Genomic DNA, 12,836 nt, shown 5'->3' with positions numbered 1-12,836 from the left:
GGTGATGCTGAGGGAATTAGATTAGGAAATGAGACACTTAAAGTAGTAAAGGAGTTTTGCTATTTGGGGAGCAAAATAACTGATGATGGTCGAAGTAGAGAGGATATAAATTGTAGACTGGCAATGGCAAGGAAAGCATTTCTGAAGAAGAGAAATTTGTTAACATCGAGAATAGATTTAAGTGTCAGGAAAACGTTTCTGAAAGTATTTGTATGGAAATGAAACATGGACGATAAATAGTTCTGACAAGAAGAGATTAGAAGCTTTCGAAATGTGATGCTACAGAAGAAAGTTGAAGATTTTATGGGTAGATCACATAACTAATAATGAGGTATTGAATAGAATTGGGGAGAAGAGGAATTTGTGGCACAACTTGACAAGAAGAAGGGACCGATTGGTAGGACATGTTCTGAGGCATCAAGGGATAACAAATTTAACATTGGAGAGCAACGTGGAGGGTAAAAATTGTAGAGGGAGACCAAGAGATGAATACACTAAGCAGATTCAGAAGGATGTAGGTTACAGTAAGTACTGGGAGATGAAGAAACTTGTACAGGATAGAGTAGCATGGAGAGCTGCATCATACCAGTCTCAGGACTGAAGACCACAACAACAACATCTGAAGGTGGGAGCACACACAATCCTGGCATTTGCTGACAATATTGTTCTTGGTGACATCGTGGAGAAAGTATACACTGATTTCTGCACAATCCAAAGAAATTTGGGCTGGTGGTGAGTGATGATTAAACCAAATATTTTGCATTATCGTGCTGTCAAGCTCCCCTTCCTTCCGTGTTATTGGTTGGAATACCTTAGAATGAGTTCAAGAATTCAAGTACATTGGTCTGATACTGACAAAAGATGCACATCAATGAATAATAAACTCTAATCGTATGTTCTTTTGCCTGAACGATTTATTCATGTCACAACTGATATCACAGAAGAATAAGATCCAGCTGTACATGACTAGTACGACCAGTACTTTCAAATGGTTGTGAACTTGAGCATCGTCAGCAACAACTGAAGAAACAATCTGTCTCTTCGAAAAGAAGGTATTTCAAAAGATCTGTGGGCCTGTCTATAGCACCATGGAAGGTAAATGGGAATGAGGAAAGATAGAAGACCTGTGCCAGTGGTTGGAAAAATGATACATCGGCCAAATATTAGGGTACGGGAGGCTGCAGTAGTTGGGTCACATCCTTCAAGCTGATAGATCTCTTCCATACTGCATCCTCCATTCTCAGTTTTCTGGGAAATTCCCAAGGGGGCATCCAAGGATGTGATGGAAGGATGAAGTATTAACAGTTCTTAAAGCAGTGGAGCTGAGAGCAGTGGAAGCTGAAGCTGAAGACTGGCAATGATGGACTACCATCTGCAGTAGATATCTCCTCTGTTGAGATTGACTGACCTCCATTGTCATTGTGCATTTATAGTGTTCTTTTGTATTTTTTTATAGATTGCTGTTTTTTCTTCTTTTGTAGTGTGGTTATTTCTTTTTTCTGCTGTAGGCCTTAAATGCCTGTTAATGCGCTAAATGGTGATGGTGATAATGGTGGTGGTGGTGATCTGAAGATATGTATTGTGTGCTTGCAGACTTCTGTTTCCTGGTGGTGCTTCATATTTTACGAATACTGATGGCTATGCAGCAGCAGGAGAAATTTTGTACAATTTAACCGTTGGTTTAAATGAAAATGGTGATTATTTTCCACTTTGGGGCACATGTTTGGGATTTGAGCTGATGCTATATTTAGCAGCTGGTCAAAGAGAACATCGTTGTTCCTGTTCTGCAAATGATGTTGCTCTTCCTCTAGAGTTTACACATGGTAAGTAATCTGTTAATGACCTGTTCTTGAAACTTGATGTGATCTATTTGTTGAAATGTTGGAATTGGAAATTGTAAATGCATAGCATATTTCATAGTGACTGCTGATTGACACATTGTGCACAGTTGAGCATGATAGTTGCATTTCTGACAACAGAGCGTATTGAGTGAACTATCCATTACATTACATAATTTGTGGTAAAAATGTGGACTTTCATTAATTTTGTAGCAACAGATGTGTGACATATTGTGACAGAGTGTTCGTATGGCATGGAGTGGGCACGAGATTCTCTTTGAAGCTGGATGTCTATGTAACAGAAGAAAGCAGTCCATGGATATAAATGACCTTTATTGTATATTATTTACTATCATTCAGTCTTCTTGACCATGGCTGTTTATCTCTGGGACCTCGGCAGGTGAGAAAAAACACTGCTGCAGCATCTCCTGCCACAGCTGTTTTTGTATTGCTGTCCTAGTCAGCAGCAGCACGTACTGAGTGCCCACTGATGCTGCGTCAGTTCCTGTGGATGTGTTGTGTAACTGAGTCCATAACAGACATGACTCTGGCGTCTGCTGTTGTCCCAGGGAAGTCATCCAAGTGACAGTAGGGTGACACAGTGCCCCAAACTCCACATTGAAGGATGGACAGCTATGACTGGCTATGTCATGTCCCAGAGGCACAGGATGGGGGAATCTTAGTTCACATGGAAAGTGATTGGATTCTGTTGAGAAGTTCCACAGTGGTGGCTGAGCACAGGGCTGCCAAGAGCCTGAGTGATCAGGTAACAGTTGAGGGTTTGAGGCCTGGTGATGATGTTGGCAGCTGTGCCAAAGGTACTGCTGTTGCCTACACAGCAGTGTCCGACACAGGGTGGGTGTCATAATGTACCCCAGCTGTCGGATGATGACTGGCTGCCCCAGTGGGTATAAGTACTGCTGTCAGGGGGCTGATTATGCAGAAGAGGTAGTACTGCCACATTTTTTCATTATGTGGAAGCACCTCAAAGAATGGTCATTGTCCTAGGACTTGGTCATTGTCTTGCAGAAATAGAGCAGAGAATGTAAGTGGCTCATTGCTGAGGGTGCTGTATCAGCATAGATCATTGACCACAGCAGTCAGTACCTGGAACGTGACACTCAGCTACAGGCACTATTTGATTCATTACAATATGTTCTTCATTATGTAGGGTGCAAGTGGATGAACTGTTCAGAGGCAGCTAGCTTGTGATATTGGAAATGAAAAGTTTACTTTGAATAGAATCCACATCTCTAACTCTGTTTCTTGTTTAAAATTATGATAGTCATTTGTTAATACAGTGTTTATAATTAGCTTCTTTGCTACTGTCTCCTCTAATCATAAATAAGAATATATGGTTTAGCATCCTGTTGCTGGTGAGACCATTGAAGAAAGGGTGTTCAGTTCACTCCACTTTGCTGAACATTCTCCTTCATGATGGGATTTGTGGAACAGAATGAGCCAATGACAAATTGAATTTTGTTGTGACCATACCCTTTGTGTACACTGCCTTCAAAAATTTGAAGGTGATGTTTATTTTTGTCGGCCCATCATAAACATTCATGTCATACAGTCTACAAACAACAGTAAATCAAGCATTTAATTACATGGTCACATCTTCCTGAGTTTCAACAACAATAAATTTGCCGATAGCAGATGTAAATGTTGTCTCATTGCAATTCAACTACGTTGGATTGCGTCATCCACCTTCACTCATTTTCACAGTACCCGTTGACATCCGACTCTCAAGTGTGGAATTGTCTCTTATATACAAATGAGGCAGGGACGTGTGAGCTTCATTGGCTTACATTTGGTGGTGACAACTGCACAACGTATGTGTTAATTGCATTGTTTTCCGTGGGTATTGATGTTTGTGTGATTTATTTTCTAGTTAGGGAGACTGTTGACCATGAATACACTGATAATTATCAAAACAAGTAATAATGGAACCCTTTGTACAATAAATGTCATTATGTTTTTTTCCTCAGCTCTAGTTTATCAGATACTTATTAAGATTTTTAATGACATTTCTGTTTAATTTTCATTTTAATGTGCTGGGACCCTATATTTCTTGTCTTATCTCTTCAGTCAGCTAGTTAACGATCTTTGCACCATAATACAGAATACTAGAAGACACAATTTACAGGAGGATTATTTTTGTGTGTTAAATTGTGAATGTCCCTTATAGATACAGTGCTATTCAAAATATTATAATTCTGTTTCAACTCATATGAATTCTAAGAAATTCCTTACTGATTGACATTTAGTGTTTTGTCAAAGCTGTGTTGATTATAACAGTGAAATAGTATAGGTTAGTGAAAATAATCAATGTTTGAAAATATAAATGAGTAGATAAAAAAGTCTTCTCTCTAAGTGGTGGCAGGAGAACACAAATATTAAAGATGTGGACGTGTACAATCTTTGAGCAGCTGACATGAGTTTTTCATAACTCTGCAGATGGAAGCTGGTGGCATTACATGTGCTTGGTTCTCAACACCCATCATCATCTTTAAAGGTTTCCAACCCGAGGCTGGGCCTGTTTTGAAAATGAGCATCGCCACCTAGTCCTGTTTCCCCACCATCTTTCTGTGTTCGCTCTGGTCCAGTTCTCGCCTCTTTTTCAACACACTCCTGCAACCTTTCAGCCTTGTATACCTTGGTCTTCCTCTTCATCATTTTTTTGCACCTGCATTTCACATATCTTCTTGGGAATCGTCTTGTTTTTCATTTTCTTTAAGTGCTCATACCAGCTTAGTCTTGATGTTTCTGTACTGCTCTGTGAGTGTTGCTTTTCCACTATTTCCCTTACACTTTCATTCTTCATCCTGTCTCTTCTTTTTATTTCTATCATACTTCTGAGGAATTTCATTTCATATGCTTGTAACCTGCTTTCATCTTTCGTCATTACCCATGTTTCAAATGCATAGGTCAGTATGGGAATGTAGTAACTTCTGTAAACTACTACTTTGCTTTTTTGTGAAATGTCTTTGTGCCACACCAGGCTTCTAACACTTCAGACGAATGCTTCTACCTGTCTGCCATGTTCACTGGTACCTCTTTCATTTTTTCCATTTTCCTCTAACACACTTCCCATCTACATGATACTTTGCCCCTTCTTCCATTGTTCACCTCCAATCCTTATTCTGCCAGTTGTCTACCTGTATCTTTCTTTCCTGTTGTAATCAGGATCTCACATTTGTTTACATTAAACTTCATTATACACTGTCTCACAGTTTCTTCCCAAGCATGCAGCTGTTCCTGAATCTCCACCTCCCTGATTCCCCAGATCACCAAGTCATCTACAAACACCATTGCTTTCATCTTGTCTTCTCCAGTTTTTTCTCCCACCAAGAGCAGAGGTGACATTACACTGCCCTGTTTCACAGCATTTCTTTGCTGGAGTCAATCTGTCCTTTCATTTCCCTTTTTCACACAACTTGAACTTCCATAGTACATTTATGACACTCTTGTTTGTTGTCTTTTCCCACTCCATTCTTTTCTAGTGCTTTCCTGACAGATCTTACACAGATGCTATTAGATATCTTTTTTGTATCAAGGTCTTCCCCAAATTTGTAGTGGCACTCCTGGTGCCATGTCACTGCAAATATGTCAGCAGTTGGCCTCCCAGGTTCCTCTCTCAGTTCGTTGGCCTAAATTTACATTAATTTCTGTGGTTTTAGCATTTATTTTCAGTAACTATTTATTTTATTTTATTTTTTTGACCTGTCTCTTCCACCCCCTCCCTCCTCACCTGCCTACTATGTGTAATTCACTTAGCTTTCTGCTCTTATTCACACTTACATGGTGTTTTTCAGTAATCTCATTGTTGCTTATTACCCTGTCTTCCATCTTTAAGTTCTCAAGTTTTCAAACCTCTTCCAATGCAGGCAACAACAATCAGTCTTTCTGTCTCATCCTGTCCAATAAACTCCCATTACCCAGGGTTGTGGGTGACTTTTCTGTAACTCTCCCATTTCCTAAAGCTCAAAAGTCCTTTTACTTCATCCCTCTACCTTTTCCTTCAATCTTTCTGCCAGAAGAAGGAACCATTGGCTCCAAAAGATTGCAAATTTCCGCATCCAGTTATATTAAACAGGATTGGTTGCTATTCATCATGTAGACGAGCTTTGGAGTGGCAGAAAGGCACATTTAAAGTGCATTTAAAAGTGAACAAAGCTCTTATTCCTGTCCTTTTACCACACAGTGCCCTGCTCGTCACTGTTGTCATCTTCCTCTACATTAACATCCCCAGTATCCATGACCTTGTTGGCATAGGACACTACCTTTCCCAGTGCCCGACTGACTGCAGACGTACAGCCTCCTTCCTTGTCAACACAACTGCTATATTGTCACTCAAGAGTTACTTCTTCTGGTTTGGAAGCATCACTTATGACCAATTCTGCGGTGCTGCCGTGGATGCCCACATGGCACCATCTTATGCCTCCCTATTAACATGCCATCTAGAGGAATTTAACCACCCAGAATCCCAAACCCCTCACCTGGTTCAAATTCATTGATGATATCTTTATGATTGCACTGAGGGTGGGGATATCCTATCCACATTTCTCCTGAATCTCAACACCTTCTCTATTCACTTAATTTGGTCCTCCTCAGCCCAACAAGCTACTCTCCTTGATGTTGACCTTCACTTCATGGAGAACAACACCTCTGCCCACATCAAACTTTCCAATGACCACAATACCTCCCTTTCGACAACTGCCACCCATTCCTCACCAGGAAGTCCCTTCCATATGACCTAGACACCCATAGTCATTGCATCTGCAGCAATGAGCATTCTCTGTCCAAATATGCCAATTGTCTCACTGAGCTTTGCGGATCAAAATAACATTCTCTAGCTTGCCCAGAAACAGTTTGTCACCTACCATCAGGCACATGACTACTGACCAGCCACAAAGGTTCACCCTCTTCATGACTAAGTACCACCCAGGACTGGAACAGCTGAATAATGTTCTTTGCCATCATTTCAGCTGCCTCTCATCATGGTATCCACCCTACTATTGTCCCCACCTCTCCGACAGTGGTATACGACCACACACCCAACCTATGCAATATTCTTGTCCATCCCTATTCCTCCCGTGCTTCCAATCCCTTGGCCCATGGCTCATATCTGTGTAATATCTCTAGAAGCAAGACCTGTCCCATTGTCCTAGGCATTTCCTAAAATATATCTGACATACATGTGTGACATCATCAAATAACCATTTATTGGGTGTTTAACTGCAAGACTGTGTCTACACTAATCAAGAACAAGACTGTGTACATCAGAAAAATGACATAAACTATACAAGGTGTTATCGTTATCATCATCTTTTACACAAATCACACTAAACCACTATTTGTTACACTGTACCCCATCAGTCCATAAAGTTTGGAGACTGAAGTAATAAAAAAAAAAATAGTAAAATGTTAAGATGTTGGTTTTAATCTTTCAAGTGTTGTACATAGATTGCCCCCACTTGAGTGCAATACACATTACATACGTTCAAACATGTGAAACTGTCAGAAAAATCCTTTGGGATGTTGTCCAACTCGCGTTTAACATTGGCTAGCATAACACTTATGTTGTCAAATTATTGACTCCTCATGTGAATTCTGCACTGTCTCATTTTGTGGTAGTTTGTATTTATAACATCAAGTCTTGTCATCTGTGATGATTTTATCCAGAAAAGAATTGTCTGTGTTCTGCTTTACAATCAATTTGTGGCAGGTGAACACGAACAGCAATTGTTCAGGAGTCACGGTTTATGGGACAAACCTTGTACACACTTTTCCTTTATTCAAAACATTCAAGAGAATGTCTTGAATACTTGATTTAGAGATGTTGCGCCAGGCTGCATGTCCACTTAACACCGCGTGCTCACAACTGACTGGTTGAATGCGCTTTTGTTATTTACAGCTGTTGGTTCAAGATGCTGCGTATGGTGTCTAAATGACAGATGAGTCTGTTGATGGGGGGAAAAACAGATTCATAGGTTGTATTTTTGTGTCATAGTGTCAGAGATCATAAGCTACATAATAAGCATTTGGTATCTGAGTGAGTGACTCAGAATCAGTTTTAAGTTAATCAACAAAAATTTGGTGTTCTGAATTATAACACAGCCATATGATTTAAGGAAGGGGATGGAAAATTTATAGACATACCAGCATGCGTAAGTAAGAACATGTGTTAAAGCCTGTGTGTTCCTGTTGTGTAATGTGAATAGTGATTATACCGTTGCCACTGTGCTGTGTTGTCCCCATCTTCTGTATTAAGATTTGATATTTGTAGTGCATTCATGTTAAGAATAAGTAATGTATATTAGCAAATCATTATGAGTAATGCATTTTGAACTAGTTTTACCAGTGCAACCAAATAGCCCTTTCATGCCATTCATTTGGAGGATTTTGGGATTACCTGAATATTTTAGCACAAATTTCTTACAGTTTTATAATGTAGTTTGCAATGTTGTACTTTCTGTAATGTACCAGTGCATGCATGCATCTTAATTAATTTATTAATACAATCAGTGTATGAGCAATGTTTTGAAGGATGGTTTATACAGTTTTGAAGTTCATATTCAGTATATTTGGTACAATGTACAGTGGAACCTCGCATAGCGAGCGTAATTCATTCCAGAATCTTATTCATAGTGTGAAACACTCATTAAGTGAAACAAATTATCGCATATAAATTAATGTAAAATATGATAATGCGTTCCATTGTAATATTGTGTCCTGCCCGCGACGTAATAATGTACTATTTTCTTTTCCTATCAAAATATCAGAAGTTAAAGATATAATTTAATCTTCGTGCCAGTTAACTGCACTGCAAGTCAGCGAATATGTACACCCAGGATAATGAGAACGGCGTAGCATTATCAGCTGCATTTTGTCCTATATAAGAGTGCACGCTCATCTTTTCTTTCTCTCTCTTTAGTTGTGCGCCTTTCTGACAGTATCTTACACTATCAGACTCCTATATTCTTCCATTTTGTTTCAAATGAACTGAAATCGTATTCGTGTTAGGAATTTGTTTAGTTGTGTCATTATTATCAGCAATTCTGATTACCGAAATGACTTTACTATGAATATTTTTCTTTCGCTCCAGAATTGAGCTGAGATTACTATAATTTCTACGTGTTTTGCTGAAATATGGTACAATTCTTTATTTTGTTCAAAACTGTGAGATTAGTGTTCGAGATGTCAGATGTCTGTATAAGAAACTTACTTTGTGAAATAATAATTGCTTAGTTTGGCATTTCCACTTTCATTTCATAGTAACAGTTATCAATCCCCAATTTATAAAACGTTACAGATTTTGCTTTACTACATTTTTTCTTACGTTGTCAACACGATACCCACGAAATTAATTTAGAACTGGTCTGAATTTTCTCACAAGGAGAGAAGACATTTTTCCATTCCCCTGAGATTTTAAAATCGCAGACTAAACATTTTTCCAGCACATTAAGAGTCTACTGATCTTCACTTCAAACAACAAAAAAGGTAAAAAAAGATTAAGAAAGTGATTTGTGTATGAGAATGAGATATTTAAATTCATTTTAATTTTCATTTATTAGCTTTCCTCCTGACTAATCAATTATTGATTACACATTTAAAAAAATTAGCTAACTTATTAATTATATGTTATTATTATTTATTATTATTATACCACACAGTAAAAGTACTAAAGTTTTATCTTATTCATACCATATATTCAAAGAAATTATGCATACAGTATTATGTACTTGATTACTCATGATACATAACTAATTATTTTTACTAGGAAGCTGTCTGTAGTGCTTTGTTTCTGCCACCACTTCAACACTTGGCGAAAATGGGACACAGCATATAATCAAATAAATTTGTAGCACGCGTAGCTGCTCCTTTATTGGGGGTGACGATTTTCAGTGTATGATGCAACCGACTCCCATGCTTTCAGCATTTCTCTTACTGCGCCAGAAGATAACTGCTTTGCTTATACTGCCTCCTCCTCCTCCTCCTCCTCCTCCTCCTCCTCTGAACTCCTCTGAACTCCTCTCCACAACTTCCTGCTGTGAAACACTTAACAACTGCGTAAGTTCTTCAGTGGCCATTTCTTGGCTGTGATCTCCCACATGATATCATTGTTATCCACTTCTAGTCCAATGCTCTTGGCCAAAGACACAATCTCATTTCATAGATACTAACTCAGAAGCCTCAGAATCACATTCGACAATGTCAGAGCTTCTTCCAAGCAGAAGTGAGTTCTCTTGGAAACAGCTTCCCACGCCTTTTCAATCATCTTGATGCAGGCAGCTATGTTGAAGTGATATTTTCAAAACTCTGAGAGTGAGATTGGTAGGTTCAGTCAACTCAAAACAATGCTTGAAGAGTGCTTTAGTGTAGAGCTTCTTAAAGTTAGAGATAATCTCTTGGTCCATAGGCTAGAGTAATGGTGTGGTGTTGGGAGGCAGAAATTGGATCTCGGTGAAATGAAATTCTTCAAGGAGGTGGTCTTGTAGGCCTGGAGAATGGACAGGAGCATTATCCATAATAAGCAAGACATGGACTGGCAGATTTGTCTCAAGCAAATATTTTTTTATTGAAGGACCAAATGACTTCATTGATCCAATCACAAAAAAGATCATGTGTCAGCCAAGCCTTATTGTTGGACCTCGGTATCACATTTAACATGATATTCTGGACTTTACACTTCTTGTAGCCTCATGGAGTTTCTGAATGGTAAACAAGTAGTGATTTAATTTTCAAGTCGCCACTTTCATTGGCACAGAGTAGCAGTGTCAGACATCTTTCATTGGCTTATGACCATGCAGTGTATTCTCCTCTGCTTTTTCCCAGAATTGACCCGTCTCATCACAATTAAAAACCTGTTGTGGCAGATAACCCTCAGAAGCTACGAGCATCTTGAAGCTCCGGATGAACTTCTCTGTTACCTTTGTGTCAGAGCTGGCTGCTTGGTCGTACCTCACAATGATGTGGATGCTGTTTCTTCTCTTAAACTTCTTGAAACACCCACAGTTTCCCTTAAACACTTTTGTGGCCACTGATGATCCTGGCATCTTCTTAACGAGGTCGGTGAAAATCATTCTCACCTTCTCACAAATGGTGTTCTAATTAATAGTGTTGCCTTGAAATTGCTTTCCATTTATCCATATAAGGAGCAACGTTTCAGCCTCATCCTGAATACAAAACCATTGTTTAGGTACTCTTGTCACTCCCTTTAAAGCATCTATCTCTTTAATCTTGTCCTTGTTCTGGAGGATAGTGCAAATATTTGATGTTGACTGATTGTATGTGTGTGCTAAATCAGCAGTGCTCACACAAAGTTCACATTTTTCAATGATTCTGCGTTTCATTTCTTTATATATATATGAATATGGTGACCATGCAGCTCATTAGAATGAAATTACGACAAAATGAATACCCCCGGCTGCATACAGGTGTTGATATAAGTCAACGGGGACAGTTGAAAGTTTGTGTCCTGACCAGGACTCGAACCCAGGATCTCCTGCTTACATGACAGACGCTCTGTCCAACCCGAGCCACCGAGGACACAGAAGATGGTGTGACTGCAAATGGTATCTGTTATTTCGGACATGTCTGCTGCGAGTAATGAGTATAATGGGCAGGGGCACTATGAATATAGTGTGGGACAATAAGTTGCGAATGTGGGTCTCACGGCAAGTGTACCAGAGATAAGTCCGTGCAGTTGCACTATCCTCTGTGTCCTCAGTGGCTCAGATGGATAGAGAGTCTGCCATGTAAACAGGAGATCCCGGGTTCGAGTCCCGGTCGGGGCACACATTTTCAACTGTCCCCATTGACTTACATCAACGCCTGTATGCAGCCAGGGGTATTCGTCTCATTGTAATTTTATTCTAACAAGCTGCATGGTCACCGATGGTATCTGTTCTTTCGGACATGCCCGAAAGAACAGATACCATCTTCATATATATATATAGTTAAGGCTTACTGGCCATTTTATCATCTTTTTCTGTGCGGATGGACAAACAGTGCTCAAACTCTTATGGGGATCGACAGTAAAGCCGTGAGTAATTAGTATAATGGGCAGGGGCGTGCCAGAGATAAATCCCTGCAGTTGCACTATCCTCTGTGTCCTCTGTGGCTCAGGTGGATAGAGCATCTGCCATGTAAGCAGGAGATCCTGGGTTTGCGTCCCGCTTGGGGCACACATTTTCAACTGTCCCCGTTGACTTATATCAACACCTGTATGCAGCCAGGGGTATTCATTTCATTGTAATTTCATAATTTTCTTTCTCTTATGATTGTCTTCGTGTGGCTTTATCTTCGGGGACATTTCTAAGGAGGTTATTAAAATTTGCACATTTGAACACTTGTGTAGAAAAATGTGTGATCACAAGCTGCAATAAGATGGTAGCAGAAAGAATGCTGAACCCAGACTGCGGTACATTCTGAAGGTATTGTTCATATGCCACTGCCAACAGTGAGAGGTGTTCATATTATTGAATGTTTCCCCTGCTGCACATGAACGGCTGGTGACGTCACACTAAATAATCATCACTCGTTATGGGAAACATTGCTCGTTATGCGAGTCATTATTTTACAATTTGTTTTGCTTGTTAAGCGAATTGCGTGTTAAGGGAGGTGCTTCTTAAGTGAGGTTCAACTATATACATCAGTAACATGGTATGTATGTGATTATTATTGTTAGGTTTGCTAGAAGTAATGAGTTTGCAAGCTACTCTAAAGTGTTTTAGGCTGATGATTTACATTCTGTTATGACACAGTCTAGTAAATAAAGTTCCCATTGTCTTCCTTAAATCATGTGCTTGTATTATAATACAGAATGCTAAATTTTTGTCAGCTAACTTGGAATTGATATTATGTCACTCAGATAGCAAATACTTACTCTGTAGCATATGATCCACAACAACCATAACTAAAAAATATGACCTGTTGAAATGTCTGTTTTGACCGTCTTCATACGTGTTTGAAACTCACATTTGATCTGTCACC

At 39.4% G+C, this 12,836-nt stretch overlaps 1 protein-coding gene across 1 annotated transcript in view; it reads left to right on the top strand.

The window, feature by feature from the left end:
* Window positions 1-12,836, top strand: part of LOC124607171 (gamma-glutamyl hydrolase-like) — an 87,798-nt gene that overhangs the window by 38,042 nt on the left and 36,920 nt on the right. The window contains exon 4 of the mRNA XM_047139385.1: window positions 1,594-1,823. Within this exon, the coding sequence (XP_046995341.1) occupies window positions 1,594-1,823 (230 nt within the window). The remainder of the gene's footprint in view (window positions 1-1,593; window positions 1,824-12,836) is intronic.

This window comes from Schistocerca americana, chromosome 3 (genome assembly GCF_021461395.2).
Source record: "Schistocerca americana isolate TAMUIC-IGC-003095 chromosome 3, iqSchAmer2.1, whole genome shotgun sequence".
Taxonomy (NCBI): domain Eukaryota; kingdom Metazoa; phylum Arthropoda; class Insecta; order Orthoptera; family Acrididae; genus Schistocerca; species Schistocerca americana.
The sequence above is the reverse complement of the archived record's forward strand: the minus strand, read 5'-3'. Positions and strand labels throughout refer to the sequence as shown.